This window comes from Nilaparvata lugens, chromosome 13, assembly GCF_014356525.2.
Source record: "Nilaparvata lugens isolate BPH chromosome 13, ASM1435652v1, whole genome shotgun sequence".
NCBI lineage: Eukaryota > Metazoa > Arthropoda > Insecta > Hemiptera > Delphacidae > Nilaparvata > Nilaparvata lugens.
The window spans coordinates 14,072,304-14,096,135 of record NC_052516.1 but is presented as its reverse complement, the minus strand read 5'-3'; the positions used below and the strand labels follow the sequence as shown (position 1 = coordinate 14,096,135).

Genomic DNA, 23,832 nt, shown 5'->3' with positions numbered 1-23,832 from the left:
TAGTAAAATATAATTGACTTTTTTAAATGATAATGAATAGTTGATATTACATCAATAAACCATTATCAGCTACCGTCTATAGAAGGCATTGACAAGACTGAGGATCGGCAAAGTTGATCTTCTATCTTTCTCCACTTCCATTATAACGTGGACCTCACTACACAAATCACCTCCAAAACTACCCAGAAAGTATCTTTTAGAGATGTTATTTTTCATAAAATTTGGGAGAACTGCAGTTTTGGGATGAACCTGTTGCATTCTCCGAGCTATAGCTTTATGATTTGAAATCGTATTAGTAGATGGATTGTATTTTTTAACATTTCACGCGATTTACTAAGTACTAATCACATAGAAACCACAACAAAATCACCCTAAAATCAGCTTGAAAATGTGACCTGTGTGGTGACGAAACCATGGCCTTGTACCAAATAAAACTGTAGAATTTGACAATATATGTGTGTTCTTATTTCACCCTAAAATCATTTTATTTCACTGGAATACAATTCCTCAAAGTTTTCCTCAGTTGAAACTCATGTGTCTCTCGCAGCACACACGAAGCTTCCCTCTCACTTCCCCACGCACCTCTTCACTCACACACACTCCCCCGTCGACTAACGCCATTGGTCGACCCCGAATCCCTCCTCGACGTCTGATTGGCTAGTCGGCCCGCATCTCTCAATCCCCACACACCCTAGCGGACAGTTCGAGAATTAATATTATTATATACCGTATAGAAAGAAAGTTAAACCTATTAGTACCGTCGACCAGAACGTACAAGTTTCTCTCTTTTCCGAAGGTTGTCGTACATAATCTGAGTTTTATTAGTTACGTGGATTTTTGTAAAGTTATATTTTTGTGAAAATCGTTGGAGATACGCAGCGAACGGTACGCGAACGTCGACTGAACGAGCATCCAGAGTTGACTACTGGTCTTGGTAAGCAATTGTCTTAATTTTGTTCTATTGACTGGAATTGGACTTAACAGGGCACGGTGAGAATTTGATTAAGAAGAACGTTTTTGTTGATTATTATTTAATCACAAACAATTTAGTGGCATTGTGGATGGGATGACTGGTTAGTTGATACATTGAGCCACTTTATGACAACTATTACGCTTTTATTACTGGGCCTCGACTATATATTCGGCACTTGACACTGCTATTGGAACGGGGAGTTGACTTTGGATATGATAGTCTCCAACATAGTAACCGAACTTTATCCAAAACTTGACTCAAATGGAAAAATATGATATAAGTTAGATTAAAATGTTTTTCAACCACTTTATGACAAATATTACGCTTTTATTACTGGGCCTCAACTGTGTATTCGGCACTTGACACTGCTATTAGAACGGGGAGTTGACTTTGGATATGATAGTCTCCAACATAGGAACCATCAAACTCTGTCCGAAACTCAACCCAAATCAAAATAAATATGATATAGATTAGAATTTTGAAAAGTTTTTCAAGATGGACTGGGCCTGAACTGTGTATTCGGCACTTGACACTGATATTAGAACGGGGAGTTGACTTTGGATATGATAGTCTCCAACATAGGAACCATCAAACTCTGTCCGAAACTCAACCCAAATCAAAATAAATATGATATAGATTAGAATTTTGAAAAGTTTTTCAAGATGGATTATATACATTAGAATTGGAAACATTTTTGGCAAGAGCTTGAACCTGTGGTACATTTCTGAAAGTTGTGTGATTTTGAATAATTGAATTATAAAACTTTCTCACCTCTGTGAATAACATTGACTTGTATCTAAATGTTTTTGGAATGGAGTTTTTAGATTTTTATAAAAATAAATTTCATACTTGAACGTTTGTAATGGGGACTAGCCGCTTAGATAGTTTCGAGTTTCCAACATTCAAAAGAACAAAATGTTATTACACATGTTGACTAGCTCTAGAGATTCTATATACTAGGCTTCAAAATTTTATTCTTCAAAGAATTAAGATTTAGAAATAAGTAAGCTCACTCAAGACTCAAACTTTGTTCTTGTATCATTATTACAATCATTCCAGTATTATAAAATCTATTGAATATTAATAAAGTTGAGATACAAAACAGAGTACAAAAGCTCAAAAGATAACAGAAGATAACAGACTTTACTATTGAGAAGAATATTAACTTGTTCTTAACCCCGATGCCCAATTTTAAAATAGAATTTGTCAAACCCATATTTGGGATGCGGTTATCAACTTAGGAACAATATATTCTATGTGACCATTCGACTTGAATATTATAAAGAAATAACGAATATTGTTCAAGATTGAATTTAAGGTGAATTTTTCAACCACTCTCCAGTGGAATAGTATACTTCAGTTAGTAGGAAGATGTTGATAAATTTAATCTTATTTCAATATTAAAAAATTGGCTCCCTTCTTTGAACTCCAGAGGTGATCTTTTCTGTCAACTAATGAGATGAAATCCAAAACATAATTTGAAGACAAAAGTAACAAAAGTAACTAGTGATTCCACTATTTATTACAGTACTCATGGAAGTTAACTTGTTGCATAGTAACAGAGTATTATTTTTGTCACTTTTGAACAGTATTTTTAGTATATTGAAGAAGTATTTTTAGTATATTGATTTTCTCTCATCATCTCAAGATTTTTTGGGAAGGTCATTCAATATTTTGGTATTGAAGTTTTGACACGCTTTAATTTAAATTAGAAATACAAAAAACTACAATACTTTAGGACGTTTTCTGTTCCAATGATATTTGTCAGCTATACTATCGTAGTGATATTTGGAGGTATACCGGTAACTCTGTATTCTGTAATGATCAAGTAAAGTATGATAGAATTTGTTGATGACAAAATGTTGAAAATGGAATCCATTTTTTCGTAGATTTCCCAAACTTTAACATATTAGAGAGGTATGCACGGTACTTTAAACGATTCTTTTGTTATATTATGCAGTAACATTATTGCACTGTTTCTCAGAGAATGCATTACCAATTCATCGATTTTCTTAGATAAATATCAATAAACGGGATCTCCAACCATTGAAACGAAATTTAATGATTAAAATGGAATCAATTTTTAGATATTCCAAACTCTCACATATAAGAGAGGTATGTACTATGCAGGCTACATAAACGATTCTTTTGTTATATTATACAATAGCATTATTGCACTGTTTCTCAGAGATATTCGTTATCAATTCATCGATTTTCTTATAGATAAATATTAAGATAAATATATCTTAATATCTTAATATCTTTATATATCTCTATATCTTATAGATAAATATATTTTCTTATAGATAAACGGAATTTCAACCATTGAAACGATATACGATTAAAATTTGGGAAAACAAGGGAATTAATCGCTTGAAAACTGATATTAATTTTGAGAAATAATCCTTCTATTTAGCAGGTCCTATTCATTTTGAGGACTTTGATTCAGTGTATTCTGTGCATAAAACGTTCAAGAAAGGAGATTATAATTTCAAAATACAATGTAAAATTATTTTAATCCTAGAATTTGAGGCTATTTTTCAATAGAATTAGAACTTATGCTACGATGTACAGCCTTTCGTTCACATCAGTTTATGAAAACCAAGGTACCTAGAATAGTAGGTACAATGTATTCTAGGTATAAATGTATTCTAGGTACATTGTATTCTAGGTACATTGCTGAAAACTATGTTACAATTACTGGGGAAATTATCAATCATCACAATATCCACGACTAGTTTTATCTGTTGCTTATCTTATCTTCTTAGAAGGACCAGATAATGGAAAGGAAATTATTTTAATGAAGAATAATTCAGATTGACACGAGTTTTCAGGAAAGAGACATTTCATTGGAGAAGCTGAATTAGAGTGATATTATATCATTTCGATTTTAAATTTTTAATTTGGTTTCATTGCGCATTATGATAATTCAAATACATCCACTTTTTAACAGTATTTCCACTTATTTCCAATATTTCAATATTGGATATATTTTCAATAATTCTGAAATAATCGCTACGAATAATTGAAATAATGAAATATTTTCAACTATTTAACAGTAGTCAACATTAATGTTTAACACGTTTAACAATAAATTTGGATATACGTTCGGAATATTTCATGGTATCGCATTTTTTAGATGATATTTTTTTTGGATTTTAGGTTAAGCAACGTAAAGACGGATCCAAACATGGATGGGGGTCCGTTTGACGACGGTCTCTTCACAGAGTTTCAGTCGTGTCCAATCATGAACAGTGGGGGGAAACACCTACCCCCCACCAACCCTCATCATGGTCACCATCAAGGGGAGAACCAGCAGAGAGGGGGACCCAGTAATGTGCATTCTATACAGGTAAATGATCTACAAATTACTTCTGATATTCAAATAATTATTGAGTAATTGAATTTTGGTGTAGTATTCTAATAGGATTACTTGAATAATCAATTATTAATGAAAATTACTTCTACCATTGTTTTATACTCTTCTATACAAAAATATGAAAAAGGGTACCGAAGTACGTGAGTTATTACTTTTTACATGGCTCTCTCACTCTCTCTCTCTCTCTCTCTCTCTCTCTCTCTCTCTCTCTCTCTCTCTCACTCTCTCTCTCTCTTGTAACGGTTGTGTGGCAGAGAGGACCAGGAGTCCTAACTCCGCCCTAATAAAGGAATATAATCAATCATTCAAACTCTCTCTCTCTCTCTCTCTCTCTCTCTCTTGTAACATTCATAAATAAAGAAATCTAATCTAATCTCTCTCTCTCTCTCTCTCTCCTCTCTCTCTCTCTCTCTCTCTCTCCTCTCTCTCTCTCTCTCTCTCTCTCTCTCTCTCTCTCTCTCTCTCTCTCTCTCTCTCTCTCAACGGTAGAGAGTTAGTGGGGAGGATATTTTTAATATTCTTTCCGAAGAATGGACATTGATATGTCCAAAGCTCCGCCAATTTATGTAGATGCATAACAATATGATTATTATCTATAGTTATTATATTACAAACTGCTTTTTCATATCATAATATACTTTCAATAATTATTTTCTTAGTCTATATTTTGTAAATTCATCCATAATTTTGCTGTATTGTAAGCTATTGTAGCCTATATAAGTGTATAAGCCAGTATATATTGTAATATACATAAATAACGCAATCAATCAATCAATCTCTCTCTCTTGTAAGGGTTGTGTGGCAGAGAGGACCAGGAGTCCTAACTCCGCCCTGATAAAGGCATTACCAATCAATCAATCTCTCTCTCTCTTGTAACATACAAAAATAAAGAAATCTAATCCAATCACTCTCTCTCTCTCTCTCTCTCTCTCCTCTCTCTCTCTCTCTCTCTCTCTCTCTCTCTCTCTCCTCTCTCTCTCTCTCTCTCTCTCAAACGGTAGAGAGTTAGTGGGGAGGATATTTTTAATATTCTTTCCGAAGAATGGACATTGATATGTCCAAAGCTCCGCCAATTTATGTAGATGCATAACAATATGATTATTATCTATAGTTATTATATTACAAACTGCTTTTTCATATCATAATATACTTTCAATAATTATTTTCTTAGTCTATATTTTGTAAATTCATCCATAATTTTGCTGTATTGTAAGCTATTGTAGCCTATATAAGTGTATAAGCCAGTATATATTGTAATATACATAAATAACGCAATCAATCAATCAATCTCTCTCTCTTGTAAGGGTTGTGTGGCAGAGAGGACCAGGAGTCCTAACTCCGCCCTGATAAAGGCATTACCAATCAATCAATCTCTCTCTCTCTTGTAACATACAAAAATAAAGAAATCTAATCCAATCACTCTCTCTCTCTCCTCTCTCTCTCTCTCTCTCTCTCTCTCTCTCGAAGACAGACTATGCTCTTTCCTTAACTGATTACTCCCTAAAAAATAGTATAAAAACCGTGTCAACTTGATTATGGGCGTATGTAGCATTAAAAATTATATTTAATAATAAGTTCAATTCCACCATTTTTTTCAATGTACCTCAGAAGTCTTCAGTTTAACAACGTCGTCCGTTGGCAAACGTATAAGCAACAGACGAACGTATGCAGACAGACTGAGGAAATATCCAGGTGTTCGGATGTTGCAACGCACACAGACATCCTTCTGTCTGCTCACATCTGCAGACGTTCGATTATTTCTCCGTCTGTAAGCAGACGTCTGTCTGTTGCTGTGTGCGTTCACCATTGGGGGAATATTCAGAACACAACTTTTCATTCAACAGCTCTTGTTAGGAACCAGTAGTATGAAAAATAAAGCAATAATATGAACCAAGGAACAATAATATGAATCCAGACTAAACGGATATGGCGAGCGAAGCGAGCCTGACGTCTAGTAATATAATATTCCCAGGATTGAAGTAGCAGTGCCCAATCAATTTTTCCGCGATAAATGCATTTAAATCTTCAACTTGGTGCCAACCTAACAAAGTCAACTCAACTTAATGCCAACCTGACAAAATTATTAATTTAGTTGCCAGTTAACAACTGTTTTGAAGAGGTACTCTATCTAGATTATAGTTCTATAGTATCTATGATATGGAAATTTCAATTATAATTAAGAGATTGGGAGAAGAAGAATATACATGCTAAAAGACGAACTTTAAACCCTTAAAAACAACCCTTAGAGTTAAAATATTGCCAAAAGATTTCTTAGTGCGCCTCTAAAGGGCCAACTGAACATACCTACCAAATTTGAACGTTTTTGGTCCGGTAGATTTTTAGTTCTGCGAGTGAGTGAGTGAGTGAGTGCCATTTCGCTTTTATATATATATAGATAGATAGATAGATATAGATAGATATAAATAAAAATCTCAGTACCCTTTTTTTAATTATTTTATCTCAACATTCGTGCCATTATCATGTTATTATATATCAAGTAGCTCCAAATAGAAAAGAAACAATATAACTATTGAATAATTAATAAATGAATAAATGAATTACGTTTGATTTTCCTCCTCAAATTACAAATTATCACAAATAAAAAAAAATTACAAATTACAAATTATTATAATATATAGGTGATTCTTTTTTTGACCTTCACGGTTTAGGTTATGAATGGTCCTTGAAATAGCCCTGCTCTATCAGGGTTTCATTATTTATTTATTTATTTATTTATTAGAACAGTCACAAACACGATATTTGGAAAGAGAAACAGGCAATTGCCCAAAACTTCTTCAATTCCTTGATTTTGGCACATAAATAGTCCAAACTGAGGTTAAGTTTAAAATTTCTGTTTTCACCAAAGATTAACACTCCGAGAATACGTATTCGAGATAATGACTGATGAATTTTGAATTTCGAAGGGTTGATAAGAGCCGGAAATAACACCAAACAATCCAAAAGCTTCAATAATATTGAAATAAACTTGAAAATTTCGAGCAGAAAAATTAAAACTACTATCACTGCAATTATTTATTCATGAGTTTCTCATGAGAGGGAAGTAATTTCAAAAAAAAACCTGAAAACCTGCGTACCTGGTTCTCCAAGACTACAACAGAGCTTTCCAGGATGGCTGTAAATAAGATATCCATAGTCAGGCTGATCGCCAATATTCGGAACGAATAGGCACTAGCTGAAGAGGAATTTCAAAAGTTTTTCAATTTTCAAAAGTAAATTCCATAACAGTTTTCTCAATATTTCAGGTGATGTTAGGCCTCCAATCAGAAATGATGCTGAGTTTGCACATGAACAAAATCGAATCGGCAGGGGGGCGACCACCCTCTCCACCAGGCATGCACTGTGGGGGAGACCCTCTCTGCGTACCCCTGCCTTCTCCTCCGTCAGTCTACGGCGGAGGAGGAGGAATGGTAGGAGGAGGAGGAGGTGGTCAAGGAGATGGAGACAAGAGACACCAAAACAAGGATCTGGTTGGCCTACAACAGCAGAGTCTTCACCAAGAGGCAGTGTCCACTTCTAGTGGGCCAATGGGAGCTCTATCCAGCACCACTCAAACTATGACTTCTGGACAAGTTGAAGGTGAATAGTTCTAGAAAAATTAATCTCTAATATTATACCACTATAACATTGTCACCTAAATTCTAACAACACTAAAAAAACCTTGGAATTCTAGTTAAAAAACTTAATTCTACTTGAACTACAGTTAATTCTACTTAAACTACAGTTCATTCTACTTAAACTACAGTTCATTCTACTTAAACTACAGTTCATTCTACTTAAACTACAGTTCATTCTACTTAAACTACACTTAATTCTACTTGAACTACAGTTAATACCACTTAAATCACAGTTAATTCTACTTAAACTACGGTTAATTCTACTAAAACTACAGTTAATTCTACTTAAACTACAGTTAATTCTACTTAAACTACAGTTAATTCTACTTAAACTACAGTTATTCTACTTAAACTACAGTTCATTCTACTTAAACTACAGTTCATTCTATTCAAACTACAGTTAATTCTACTAAAACTACAGTTAATTCTACTTAAACTACAGTTATTTCTACTTAAACTACAGTTATTTCTACTTAAACTACAATTCATCCTACTTGAATTACCGTTCATTCTACTTAAACTACAGTTAATTCTACTTAAACTACAGTTAATTCTACTTAAACTACAGCTATTTCTACTTAGACTACAGTTAATTCTACTTAAACTACAGTTATTTCTACTTAAACTACAGTTATTTCTACTTAAACTACAGTTAATTCTACTTAAACTACAGTTAATTCTACTTAAACTACAGTTATTTCTACTTAAACTACAGTTCATTCTACTTAACCTTCCGGCAGTCGCGCCCTACTCAATCGCACGAGCAGTCGCGTGTTGTAATTTTTACAACATCCAATTTTCCAAGTGTTAAGTGTTATTGACTCTCTTTACTGTCAAACATATTAATTAATTGTATAATTAATATTTCCGTTTATTGAATTATTTCACGAATATAAACATTTGGATGATTACAATTTCGTAGCCCAATAAGCTAAGCCATCAATTCTGTGTTATTGGTTCGTTTACAGTCACCGTATACAGTCTTTCCCTATCTTATGAACTGTTGCGACTAAATGGCACATAAAGACTGAACCATTGCTCGGTTGATACTGCAACTCAGTGGAGTGATGGGGGGAAAGTTTTGGAATGCATAAGTGACTCATTCACTGACACCACCCCATTCAATAGTTTTGTGCAGCAAAAAACTGAAACTGTTGTACTTTTTACAACAGCGCGACTGCCGGAAGGCTAAACTACAGTTAATTCTACTTAAACCACAGTTAATTCTCCTTGAACTACAGTTAATTATACTCAAATCACAGTTAATTCTACTTAAACTTACAATTCTATTCAAAAAACTCAATTTTCAAGATACCAACATGCAAGAATAGATGCTTTGTCTATAGTGAGGTCCATGTTATAATGACAGTATTTGATTAACTTTGGTGTTGCTATCCTTGTCTATCATTCGACAAAGCAGGTAGTACTATCCTATTCTAGCTCCGCAACGATGCCAAATATGTTTTTGACAATGTAGAAATATAGTTAATAAAGGCAGAGAATCGGCAACGCTGTTCTCTTATATTTATCCTCTGCCATTATAACGTGCACCTCACTATAGTAGGCCACTCAAAATTTGAGTTCTGACTTGGTTGAAGATTTTTTCAAGATAAATTTATTGATAGTGTAACAGTAATAATTACCACATAGTTTCAAAACTTCACTATCTGGAAATTGATTGATAGTGTAACAATAAATAGTTTACCTTATAATTTCCAACTACAAAAAACTCGAAAGAACCTCGTAAAACTATATTTCCAGGATAGCACAGACTATGGATTTTATCAATCATTTGAGAGTCTTAAGGTGCGTACAGATCTACGCGCCGCGAACATGAGCAATTCACTTTTAATCAGCTGATGCCAAGCTTTTCATATCTGTATCTTACCGTTTCTGTAAAAGTACAGATATAGTCAGCTGATTAAAATTGAATTGCTCATTTTCGCGGCGCGTAGATCTGTACGCACCTTTATGATGCACAATCTCGGTAAAATGGAGATAAATCAGCTGTTGGTTTAAATCCAGATAATAAATAGTCTATAGTGAGGTTCACGTTATAATGGCAGTGTTTGATTAGCAATGGTATTGCCAGAATTTAACAATGCAACAGATCAATAAATCAACACTTATTAAAAGTTATCGCTATCCTTGTCTATCATTCAACAAAGCGGATAGCGCTATCTCTTTCTCGCTTTGCTCTCTTGCCAGATCATCTTTTAACAGTGTAGAATTATTAATTGAATAAAAAAATTTCATCCTAATTATGAAAATTCATTATTGAAAAATATAATTTCTTGCTTAATAAATTATACTCGATTATTTTAAACGAGAATAAACAGTTAATATTACATCAACAAACCTGTATCAGATACCGTCTATAGAAGGCATTGACAAGACAGAGGATCGGCAACGTTGTTATCCTATCTTCCTACACTGCCATTATAACGTGGACCTCACTATAGCCTATGTTCATTTATCTTCATGCAGACTAAACTAACGTTCAATCAATGAATCAATAATTTTATTCCATTCAACACAATAAATGCGTATTGTATTAAGGTATTGTACTTATTGTATTAAGTTTTATCACATCTACGTTAAACGTAGATTATATATATGAGCCTAAAAGGTATTTATGCACACAACAACAGAATTGAACATAATTTCCGGCTTTCGTTACAATAACATAATATAATGTCGTTTTAAAATATGTTATGTGAAATGTGTGTTGTCGAATGAGAAGACACGGTAACAAAAGTGACTATAAAACAATGATCGAGCTAATTAGACAACCCTTGCTGGAAAGAGGATGAATTGAATATTATTTTTAGATATTTCGCCAATTGAAGAGAGAATGCTGGGAGCCAAGATTCTGGCAGGCTGCCAAGAAAGTCAATTTAAAGAAAGGAAGAGCTCAATTATCTAGAATTAGTGGACTACAAATTTTTGCGACATTTTTTAGAAAAAAATTCTAAAACTGACAATAACTGATAATTAATTCTCCAACTAGGCTACTTCCGATTTGAAGTCTTCCCAAATTGTTAATTTTGTCCGATCCTGAATCAATCTAAATCGTTTTGGAAAAGGTGGATGAATAAACTATTGTATGGTGTTAAGTTATTGAAAATTAAGATAATGTACAAAGATTGTAAACTAGACGTGTCTTTATAAGAACTTCATCCTATACTATTAAACGAGCAACTTCTGTTTATATGTTTAACTGTTTAGATGTTTGGATATTTATATGTTTGGATGTTTATATGTTTGTATTTCACCGGATCTCGAAAACGGCTCTAACGATTCTCACGAAATTCAGAACATAGTAGAGGTTTATAACATAAAAATTCGATTGCACTAGGTCTCATCCCTGAGAAAACTCGCTGAAGGACATTAAAAGGATAATTATTATCCATCCTTGGAAAAACATCTGATAATAATTATTTCGTCGTCTGTTGGTGATGGAAGTGAGTGAGCGAGTTCATGTGTGTGGGACTGTGTCAAAATTATGACTCAGCTGTTGAACTTTTGTAATCATTCAATCAGGTACTAAGTGCCGGTTGCAAAAAAGCCGGGTTATTTTCAATCCTGATTAATTCCAGTAGATCCTTTCTGAAATGGTCTTCTCTGATTTGGTTCAAGTGAAGTTGATAAGGATTTAAATTTAACCGGCTTTTGTGCAACTGGGCCTTTGCGAGGGAAATTTTTGGATTCCTCTGGGAATTAATCTCAATTCACTGTTATTAGATGGAACATTTCTGTATGAATGTTATTATAATTTCTTCTTTCGTAATAATTTTTTTATGCTTTTGTACTCCAGAGCGAAGCTCGGTCCCCGATATTTAATAATATACGGAAGGTATCATAAGGTACTACAAGTTTTTGAAATAGATCACCATTTTGAAGAATCAAAAAAAGGAATCACCTCAATCATCATTATAATCTTCCATAATTTTTTTTCAAGATTGAAAACTGGATGAGTTTCTCACTATTATTACGCCGATTAATTATTGATTGATTATATTCACAAATTCTGATTTTATTGATACAATATTATTATCGATTTTCTTCTTAATAAATTGTGAATATATTTTATAAAAATTTTCTTTTTTTCAAACACAGGAACCACGATAAACTCGGAAGCTCAGTCCACAACCAACAAGAAATCTTATTCCAAAAGCAAGAAAAACGACAACAACGGGGTTAAAAAGAAGAAGACTAGGTGAGTTCTCTAGTATTATTATTCTACTCTATGGATTATTCTATACAGGATTTTCCAATGAGAAATTCAATTCTACATTTGAATTGTTCCACAAAAAAAAATGTTTAGCGATTAAATTTTTTCCAGCTCTACATCCCAGTGTCGGTTCTGATGCCCTACGTTTCGTTATCTGTTTACCAAAGACGGTTGAGCTCGATTGTCATTGGCCAAGACTATAGTCGAGCACAACTATTCCAAATATGGTCATGCAGTGAACCCTCTCGATCAATGACAGCAAACCGACTTGACCATGTTCAAATATCTAGATCTTGACATGGTGAGTCGATCTTAGCGAATTAGATGTGTAAAATCTACTGTCTTTATAGAAATAGAATGCATTTTGAATTTGAAATTGTTAATTGAATTGCAGCAGGACATTATTGCAGTATATTCATGCTATTAACTTACCATCCTTCATATTTTTTTCAAAATCAAAAATTCTTTATTGGTTCTTCGAAACAAAAAATATACAAAGAAAACAAAACTTTAGCAAAAATATAAGAAACCAAAAAACCCCTGCAAGGAAAATCCTGTCCGAATATGAGAGTTGCTAATACAATTCAATACGAGTCATTAGGAACTTACAAAATATGAAATAAGAAATTATATAATATAATCATAAAAGAAGATGAAGAATGAGTGGAATAAGGCTAGCTTCACACGCTTTCGGTTTCATTGGGTTCGGTTCGTTTTCGGTTCGGTTCATTTCGTTACCGAAAACGAATGAGTCGTTCATACATGTCAGGTTTTAATTCGTACGGTTCTAATTTGGTATTTTCTTCTCAAACACAGCTGTGTTTGGATTTTCACAGTTCATGCTGGTATATTTAATTATAACAGCTGGTGTTGAATTGTAAGATGTTATTTCTTGAACAACAAAATTTTAAAGTTAATTAAAAATTTGAATTATTTCAATAGTTTCTTTCTGATTATGTTAATTTTGAAGTTCAGAGAGATTATTTTTTTCAATTGAAAATTTGTTCCTTGTTTTGACACATGGCATAAAAAACTTCATCTCTTCTCTCCATTGATGAAATCATATAATATTCGTGAAAAAAAAAATAAAAATTCTCCCCAAGTTTTAATTTTTATCTTTCATATTTTTCCAGCAAACTATTCATTGAGAAAAAAATGTTTCTGTGAACTAACAGAAATGTATTGACCACATGATTTTGACTTGGAAAATTTTGAAACAGATAATCACGATATCAGGTTAAAATAAAAACAAAAAAAAAAGCAAGCGTGTGTGAAAGACTTTGTTTTTTCCTGTTTCCCTAGCAACGAATTCGAATATAATGAAACCTATTCGTGTCGAGGAGGCGTTCAGTGCTATGCGGTTGCTATTCGGTACCGAATTCAAACCGAATCATCGTTTCACACTTATCGGAATTTGCCGAAAACGAAACGAACCGAACCGAACCGAAAGTGTGTGAAAGAAGCTACTCGCCATCAACGAATTGAAACCTGATGGAATTTATTAGAGTCAAGTGGGCGTTCGGTTCTATGCGGTTTCTATTCGGTACCGAATTCAAACCGAATTACCGTTTCACACTTATCGGAATTTGCCGAAAACGAAACGAACCGAATGAGTCTGAAACTAGCCTAAGGGTGAACGAAAGAAAGAAAGAGAGATGGCAAACATACTTTTGAAACAAAGATAGGGGTCACTCAAAAAGTATGTCCTCGATTTTACTGGTAATAATTATCCAGCAATTTTGTATTGTTATTGTGAAATATTTGATTGACGATGCTTATTGCTTTTTGTAAAGTTCTTGTGGCAGATGAAAATTTTTGATGATTGAATTGCAGGACAACATTCACAGCCTACCAGCTGGAGGAGCTGGAGCGAGCCTTCGAGAGAGCGCCCTACCCGGATGTGTTCGCCAGGGAGGAGCTGGCCCTAAAACTGACCCTCAGCGAGTCGAGGGTCCAGGTCTGGTTCCAGAACCGTAGAGCCAAGTGGCGCAAGCGTGAGCCACCGCGCAAAACCGGGTACATCGCCAGCACCGGGGATGAATACGGTATGATCTATATACTCACTCATTCAATATTGTTTTTGTTATAGTCATTCAATCTCAGCTGTTTTCCATGCATCAAATCAAGGCGGTAAAGAGCGGTTTGTAGAACAAAGAAACATATGATTCTCATTACAGCATACTCTACTGTAATGAAACCATATGTTTTCATTATAGTCGAGTATGTTTCCTAGTTCCAAAATAGGGACAGTAAAACTGCTACAAAAAACTACCTACAGCGCTCCAGGTGGAATTTTTGTCAACTTCCACAAAATTCCTGATTCGGAATTTGTAAACTAGGTTATGTTTATAAAATGCATGTAGTAACTTCAGTACAAGCAGGTAATGTTTTCTATTTCTCAATTATTCTTCTTTAGATTATTATGACAAAAAATAATGTACGTTACTTGGACGTGAATGTCTTTTGCAGTGCTCGAATCAAATTCTCGCAGAAACATCATTCTCGCCTGCAAAAGGCCCTTTCCCATCCTTGTTACATGAGATACTATTTTATCAATCTGATTCATAATAGAGTAGTTCAAGGCTCAACTCACACTTACGCGACTCAAGTCGAGAAGAGACTGCAACTCTAGTCTCAACTCATCAATAGAAAGTGATGTTTTATCATTTTAGATAAGACAATAAAACGAATTAGATAAGACAATATATTCATAATAAATATTAAAAAATTAAATTTGTTACATTCAAATTAGTGACAAATTAGATCTTATATTTTTAATAAAGTATGGTTAGAAAATGGAGTAGCATGGAACTGAAGTAGTGACAATGAGTAAAAAAGTCGTAAGGTCGAGAGACTGGAGTATGTAAACTCGACTGGAGTCGTACGATTCGAGTCGAGGTAGTGTGAGTTGAGCCTAAATGTTATTAAACATTTGGGTAAATTTCGGTGGCATCCAATACGCAATAGTATTTTCTTCTTTTTCTTCTTCTTCTTCTTCTTCTTCTTCTTCTTCTTCTTTCAAACAGGGCTTAGGCTATTGCCTGTTCCAACTCACATTCAGCTTGCAATTGGAATAAATTATAAATAACCCAAACCTCTCTAATGATATTATGTTTTTCGCCGCACTTGGATGTAATGAGCTGGTTTTCGTGCGTCATAAGGAGGCCGAAAATGATTGTTTTCCGACCAGGCCGGTAAAATTTTTACGGCCCTAGGGCTGTAAAATAACCTTGAAGTCAGCTGATTCTGATTTGATGTGAACGTGTGTTTACAAAATAGTTTATGAAACGGAATCAGTTTATGCTTCTAGAATTGAATAAAGTATTTTGCAATAAGATACTATCATTCTATTTGGATAAATGAAATACAAATAAGATAAATATTATAAACTATTCAAATTCGATTTTCAGAGTAGGAGAGGACTTCTAACCTCTACTTCCGCAGTCGACGATAACAAGCATTGTTGACATTCAGATTGTCCAAATTTCAAGTGCGCTAAAACAGCTGATCAAAAAACTTTAAATTATTTGTGTTTATTATTCAAGAATCAAAATATTCATAATCATATCATCAATCTTATTGTGCCATTTGAAAGAATAAAAAACTATAAACTCAACCTCCCACATTAAAACATAATTGAACATAATCTTTTTGGTTATTAAGACATATATATTGAAATCTACCCAAACCAAACCCAGCTTAAGTACTGCGATTACCACTAAACCTGGTGGATAATTTTGGAACTACTTGAAACTACTAAAAACAAACTATTTTTTCGGACATGTTATTCATTATCAAAATTTGGGAACAAAATAGTGTTGGGCCCTGCCTGTTGTTCTTTCCCCATCATATTATTATAATATGATTTGTAATTGTATCCACTAAAAATGAAAAAATATATAAATACTTTGACAATTTCTGATATCCAGATTACCTCAGATTTGCTAGAGCTATGACTTTTCAGTTTTGCTTTTGGAAGTGCCTAATAAACAAAATTATTATCATATATGTTATTTTGTTTTATTTTTTTGTTTGGCGAAAAATAGCGTTCGCACCACGGGCAAAAATGTATTTCCGGCTCTCAATCTTTTCTAGTCCCCGGCCTACGGCCTCGGACTTAAAAACCGATTTCGAGCCGGAAATGTCTCATTTTCGGCCCTAGGTGCTAAATATACTATTACACCAACTTACAGCATTCTGCTCATCTTTAAACCCTTCAAAATCCATGCATGTTTTCTCCCATCATCATTTTCTTCTTCTCCTTCTTCTCCTTCTTCTTCTTTTTCTTCTTCTTCTTCTTCCTCTTCTTCTTCTTCTTCTTCTTCTTTTTTCCTTCCTTTTTCATCATTTGTTTTTCAGGAAGATTAGCTGTTATTGGAAAGTGTGCAAGGTGAGTGAATGTAAGAGTGAATGGTTGCTAGTCTTTTCTTTCTCGAATCTTTTTATTTTCTTCATTTAACCAGGAATCTAAAAATAATTCTCGCATTAAAGCAGTAGATGATCATCTCTCAGTAGCCGACACTCGTCAAAACAAAAAAAATCACCCCCCAGTTAAATGTCCACGCGCCATATGCAGTTCAGAGCACTCAACACGTGACTCCTCCATGCAGCCTAGCCCTACTACCCCAATTATCATTTTTATTAGCCCCTTCCCGCATACCGCCATCTGTTGCTCAAAAAGACTCATCATTGCATCGGAATGCCAATGAACTCCGCTGTTTTTCATTGATAAATAATATCACTGGCAGACAGACTCACTTCGCTCGCTTGTAACTTGACGTGAAGCCAGTTCTCAGGTGGAATTTGACTTGCTGAAGTTTGAACTTGAACTCTTAAGGGACCCTAATCAAATTTTTAGCCATTTGCCAAAACTTTCAATACAGATATACAGATTGTAACAATACTAAATTTATGAATATACCAATACAGTAACAGTACAATAGAGATCAGCCAATAGAGAGAGTTAACACACCACATACCTGGGAACATGCATAAATGAGAACTGGGATACAACTCAAGAAATCAAATCACGAATTGCCAAAGCCACAGCCGCCTTTAACAAAATGAGTAAACTCTTCAGAAGCCATGATCTTACTCTTGAAACAAAGGTGAGACTTCTGAGATGTTACATCTTTTCTGTTTTCTTGTAAGGAGCAGAATCTTGGACACTCAATGAAAACATATCCATGAGAATAGAAGCCTTTGAAATGCGACTTTATCGAAGAATGCTAAGGATATCATGGACTGAACATGTCACTAATGAAGAGGTACTTAGAAGAATGAATAAACAAAGGGAAATTATGAACACTATTAAGATCCGGAAACTGCAATATCTGGGCCACATCATGAGGAACGACTCCAGGTACTTTTTACTACAGACAATCATCCAAGGAAAAATCGATGGAAAAAGAGGTCCTGGAAGGAGAAGAATATCTTGGCTGCATAACCTTAGAAAATAGACGGGAAAAACATCAGCTGAACTCTTCCGCATGGCAGTGGACAAAATTAGGCTTGCCATGCTGGTTGTCAACATCCGAAACGGATAGGAACTACAAGAAGAAGAATACAGTACAATAAAATTAACAGTATTATAAATTACTGATACGGTACTATATTACCTATAAGTATAAATTAACTTATTAAACGAAAATCCCAATTAAATGCTGTAAATCGCTCAGAAGAATTCTGCTACTATAAAAAATGACAACAGTGTTAACAGCTAGATGGAAATTATATTTGCAGTAGCAGAAATCTTCGGGGTTTTCTAAACCACTTTTCTATGAAACTAGTGGAAAAGAATGTGGAATGAGCTTTGTTCTAGAGTGTAAAAGCATAGAAAATTTGTAACGAAAGATTGAATTTATAGTTTATATTTATTTATTCATTTTCTCAGTCGTACAATTATTTGTACAGTTATATGAGGAGGCACAACAGGCTTATGCCCAAAACTGTCCCTTTTCAAATTTATACTACAGTCCAAATCAAAATCTAGGTTAAGCTACAATCCACTCATCAAAATAACAATTTATCCACACTTACAAACAAACAAACACATCATCAATTACAAATAGATATACTATGAATCCGATTTAGAATGATATACTATGTTTGCTACAATATTTGTTAATATAATATGTACTATTCTATACTAACAGCATCCAGTTACTACTTTGGACTTTCTGAAGTAAACATGTTTTCTAAAAAAAAAGAAATAAACAAAAATAAGTTTTTCTTGCTGAATTTTTCTTCTCGTGAGATCAGCTGAATGATCCCACACACATGCACTCGTTCACTCACTTCCAGTAGACCTACGGTATCGACAGACGACAAAATTTCCAGCTGTTTTTCCAAGGACGTATTTATCCTTTTAATGTAATTCAGCGAGTTATCCCAGGGTTGAGACCAAGTGCAATCGAATGTTCATATCATCAACCTACTTTGTTCCAAATTTCGTGAGAATCGTTAGAGCTGTTTTTGAGATCCGTTAAACATAAATAACCAGATATAAAAATAGCCAGATATAAAAATAACCTGATATAAAAATAACCAGATATATAAATACAGAAATTGCTCGCTTAATATAATAGGATAGATAAGCTCACTATCAGTAGCTTTCAAGTTTGTTTTCAGAGATGAATGATTACTTTTTAACTGTGATTAATTTTAATTTCGTTTCTTTTCAATTCCAGGCTCACCAATGCCCGTCCCGACTGGTAGCTTTTCGTTCAACACCAGCCCCCCTGGCCCGAGCGGGGGCCCCCCTGACCCCTGGGGCTACAGCCCCGGCTATGACCTCACCCATCTCAACGTCGCCTATCCGCCCACTTCCTCCTCCTCATCATCGCCCTACCCACCACCAGGGGGCGCCTGTCAGGGGGGTTCGGGGGGCTACGCCCTGCATGACCCCGTCGTCGGATTTGGAGGCAGTCTGTTCCCCAGACATGAATATTTGGGGGATGAGTCGCCCCCTCAGATGTTGCCACATATGTCGGAGCTATCCGATCCTAAGGTGAGTTTATTATTAATTTATTCAATTGAACTCTCGATACCCATATTAAAAACCTTTTTCTAATACAAAAATTCATCATAAAGACAATTTTAAAGAAACCTAGAACTTATGATAGTAAGATTTTGTTCAGTGAAATTTATGTTAAAACTATACGACAGTTATATCTTAGTTGCATAACAAATTACAGTTTTAAATACGAGCATAATTTCCCTCTAGCCGATGACATAAAGTATAATCTTAGACCTAATACAATAAGAAAATATGAAATATATAACACCAACTCAGCTCTTCTTAGAAGGCAACTTTACTAAATTAGCAGTAAATTCATAAATATACTAGAAAGAGTGAATTTCCACATGATAATTTCCGAAATAATAAACACAGAAAAAGAGCCATAGATGCATGGCTAAAATTGAGTTATTTCCAATCGTTGACTTTTATACAATAATCAACTTCATATTATAAATTATATTTTCGAACACTTCATACGCTAAATTCAAGTATATATATATTACATCCCTGATTAAGCTGATTTACGACTCACACTGGCGCACAAGGAATCTTCCTTTTGCCGGTGTTTTTGCCTCACCTACTGTACTTATGCATGTGAACATAAATTAAATCTTCATTTATAACTATTTTTTATAATATAAAGGATATCATTTCGTTATTATATCTAATTGAATAAATTTATGTATTTTGGTTTAAGTGCAGTAGCATATACTTATATTTATTTTTTGTAAAGCTTTTTTGTATTTTGTTCTTGGCAAATAAAATTCATTCATTCATTCATTTATCCATTATTATATTTTTATATATATTTTTGGCTTCAAAATTTTCTGAAATAAATTAATTTATTCAAAGTGCGGTGATATTAAGTGCAATATTTGACTATAATTTGGTGTCTTAATCATTTTAGATTCGAAATTTTTAGTTCATATAAATTTTTGGACAGAAATTGAACTTAAACTTTCTACATTAGGATCATAACCTTTTTTTCGGACATGTTATTATTTATCAAAATTTGGGAACAGAATAGTTTTGGGCTATGCCTGTTGTTCTATCCCGATCATATTCATATGATATATGATATATGATATAGGCCTATGATATATGATATATGATATATGATATATGACACATGACACTAATGTTTGACACGTATGCACTATCAGCTATCATGAGTGTCCAGATTTAGTCGTGTCATCAAAGAAAATGAGAGGGTAATTCCATATAATAAAACTATCAAATAGCCCTATAAAAATAGGTTGAAATCATCTACCATATCCCATTTTATTATTGTGAAAAATACTTGTTTATTAAGCTGTATGAATATTTGATCAATCAAGTGAAATACGATTATTTTCTACTCAAAGTTTTCAATTTAATCATTTCCAAATGATTGAAAACTTTTATAATGTTATTATTGTGAAAAACACTTGTTTATCAAGTTGTATGAATGTTTGATCAATCAAGTGAAATACGATTATTTTCTACTCAAAGTTTTCAATTTAATCATTTCCAAATGATTGAACACTTTTATAATGTTATTATTGTGAAAAACACTTGTTTATCAAGTTGTATGAATGTTTGATCAATCAAGGGAAATACAATTATTTTCTACTCTACTCAAAGTTTTCAATTTAATCATTTCCAAATAGTTGAAAACTCTTATAACATCCTCAAGCAATACACATTTTCCAGTATGAATATTATTTAGGCAATGGGATCTTGAATAAATGAACAAAACGGATTTCATTTTTATCAAAATTGTAATTCTTGTCTTTTAAAGAATTGTTGCATAATAAATTATTCTACATTTCATGAATGATTCTTACTTTCATAAGAGGACTCCGTCTCTTGGAACAGCAAAGATAGGTCTGGTCCACTAGAAACAAAAGTTATGTGAAAAAATAATCAAAGCATAATTTTTCCTTCTTCCATCATCCTATGGGACTATTTTGATGATTATAAAGTGACTGCTCAGTCAGTTTGATACTAAGTAAGTTAGGTGATAAAAGAACGGATGAAGAATTAATCTTTCATTATTAGTATATAATATTACTTAAATATGTGTAACGCTAGTTCGCCTCCATGGTGCACATTGGGTAACGCTAAATGGACTAGCAAATGATGGCGGTCAGACAATCTTATGTTATCCTGACCGAAAACTACACAACATCTCAAAGAAACTGGAAATATACAGTGTATATCTAGGCATTTGAGACTCATGAGCTATATATTTGTTGTGTATCTGCCATACGCTATATAAATAGATATAATGGTGGTTGGTAATAGTTGATTTCAATTGGAAGTTTGGATACTGTAGTTTAGGGATTAAACTACAGGGATACTGTAGTTTAGGGATTAAACTACAGTATCAAAACAATTATAGTATCAAAGTTACTATCGACTATAAAATACTTCAACTGTAAGAATTATTGTCTCATCACTAGAGGTAGCTTCTATTTTCTATTTTCCAAAAATCACTTGAATTAATTGAATGTTTTTTAGTTCCTACTTATTCACTATACAAAATATTATAATGTATCACATTGAACTCTTCAAAATTTTAATAACAACTAAACATTTTCATATTCATAATCATTCACAATCTTTCAACATCTTATTTCAACTTGTTTTATTCAATCCTTGATACATTTTATTAAACATTTTTTTTAATACCTAATTCTATATATTCCTATTTAATACCTTGATATCTTCTATCATAGGGATGTGTGGCAGAGAGGATCAGGAGTCCTAACTCCGCCCTAATAAAGGCACATAATCAATCAATCATACACTGATACACATAAAAACTGAATTTTCTGTCTCTCTTGTGCGTCTTACCACTAATTCAACCAATTTTCTTTTCAATATCAGTTTCATTTTTCAGGTTGAATATTCGGTTGACGGTAGTCAAGTATATGTACAATTTTTCGATAAATTGATTTTAGCAGTTTCTCAATTCAATTTCTGTTGTAGTTTCCAATAAATTTGTTTTATTTCTCAGCAATTAGGTACAATTTTTGTTTGACTTTTCAATAAATAATTTTAGCGATTTCTTAATTCAATTTCTGTTGTAGTTTTCAATAAATTTGTTTTATTTCTCAGCAATTAGGTACAATTTTTGTTTGACTTTTCAATAAATAACTTTAGCGATTTCTTAATTCAATTTCTGTTGTAGTTTTCAATAAATTTGTTTTATTTCTCAGCAATTAGGTACAATTTTTGTTTGACTTTTCAATAAATTAATTTTAGCGATTTCTTAATTCAATTTCTGTTGTAGTTTTCAATAAATTTGTTCTATTTCTCAGGTTGAGTACTCAGTTGACAGTGGCCAGGTTCAGGGAGACGATGGAAGATCGACGACAAGCATTGGAGGCTACAATGTCAACGATTGTTCCATGATCAGAGTCAAGATGGAGCCAGAACATCAGTCTAACTGCTATGGCAACCTCCCACCTTTTCTCAATTGACATTTTCCTAAAAATTAATCTTTAAAAGTGACAACTTATTTGAAAGTTATGAATAATAGGTCCATCGGAGAATAACTGCTTTGAAAATATACCACCTCTTCATAATTTTCTACAATTGGGCCTAATAATCTTCGAAGTTAATCTTAATAAAATAATATTTTGATACAACCAGAGCATAATTTTATCCTACAGATGGAAATTACTGAGAAATTGCAATTTTATTCAAATGCTAATGAAGTAATTATTATTATTAAACGAAAATCCAAATTAAATGCTGTAATTCACCCCGAAGACTTCTGCTACTGCAAATATTTGACAACAGGGTAAACAGCTAGATGGAGCGCTATACTATTCAAAAATTATTTGTCAGCCCATCAAATTTCCATCTAGCTGTTTACCCTGTTGTCAATATTTGCAGTAGCAGAAGTCTTCGGGGTGAATTAGAGCATTTAATTTGGATTTTAGTTTAATAATAATAATACATAATTTTTTTGATATTTTTCCTTCTTCCATCATCCTATGGGACTATTTTGATGATTATAAAGTAACTGCACAGTCAGTTTGATACTAAGTAAGTTATGTGATAAAAGAACGGATGAAGAATGAATCTTTCATTATTAAAGTATATGGTGGTTTGTAATAGTTAATTTCAATTGGAAGTTTGGATTCTGTAGTTTAGGGATTAAACTACAGTATCAAAACAATTATATAGTATCGAAGCTACTATCGACTATAAAATACGGTACTTTAACTGTAACAATTATTGTCTCATCACTAGAGGTAGTTTCTATTTTCTATTTTCCAAAAATCACGTTAATTAATTGAATGTTTTCTAGTTCCTACAATTCATTATACAAAATATAATGTATCACATTGAACTCTCACCTCTTCATAATTGAAAATTTTCTACAATTGGGCCTGATAATCTTTGAAGTTAATCTCAATAAAATAATATTTTGAAGTTTTAATAGTTTCGAAACTTATGAGTAGAGGTTGGTATGGTTATAAATAAAATTAGAAATCTTTGGGTATTTGTGTGTGACAATGAATATATCTATAACAAGATAACAACTGTCTTTTTCCCCTTAGGACTTCAAAATCAAATCAAATCAAAATTTTTTAT

At 33.2% G+C, this 23,832-nt stretch overlaps 1 protein-coding gene across 1 annotated transcript; it reads left to right on the top strand.

Annotated features, from left to right (window-relative positions):
* The first annotated feature begins 502 nt into the window (after positions 1–502).
* LOC111058347 (cone-rod homeobox protein-like) lies at positions 503–22,820 on the top strand. The gene is made up of 7 exons (XM_039439881.1): positions 503–934; positions 4,136–4,325; positions 7,616–7,949; positions 12,107–12,206; positions 14,055–14,266; positions 18,911–19,230; positions 22,548–22,820. Exons 2-7 carry the CDS (start codon positions 4,164–4,166, stop codon positions 22,707–22,709), a joined length of 1,290 nt encoding a protein of 429 aa, XP_039295815.1. The 5' UTR covers positions 503–934; positions 4,136–4,163; the 3' UTR covers positions 22,710–22,820.
* Positions 22,821–23,832: the final 1,012 nt, after the last annotated feature.

What these genes read in the sequence shown, in the direction of transcription:
- LOC111058347 (XM_039439881.1), top strand. Translation starts at nt 4,164, where the DNA reads ATGGATGGGGGTCCGTTTGACGACGGTCTCTTCACAGAGTTTCAGTCG. An exon ending in GTAATGTGCATTCTATACAG is followed by an intron (nt 4,326 to 7,615) that starts GTAAATGATCTA and finishes TCAATATTTCAG; the next exon opens with GTGATGTTAGGCCTCCAATC. An exon ending in CGGAGCTATCCGATCCTAAG is followed by an intron (nt 19,231 to 22,547) that starts GTGAGTTTATTA and finishes TCTATTTCTCAG; the next exon opens with GTTGAGTACTCAGTTGACAG.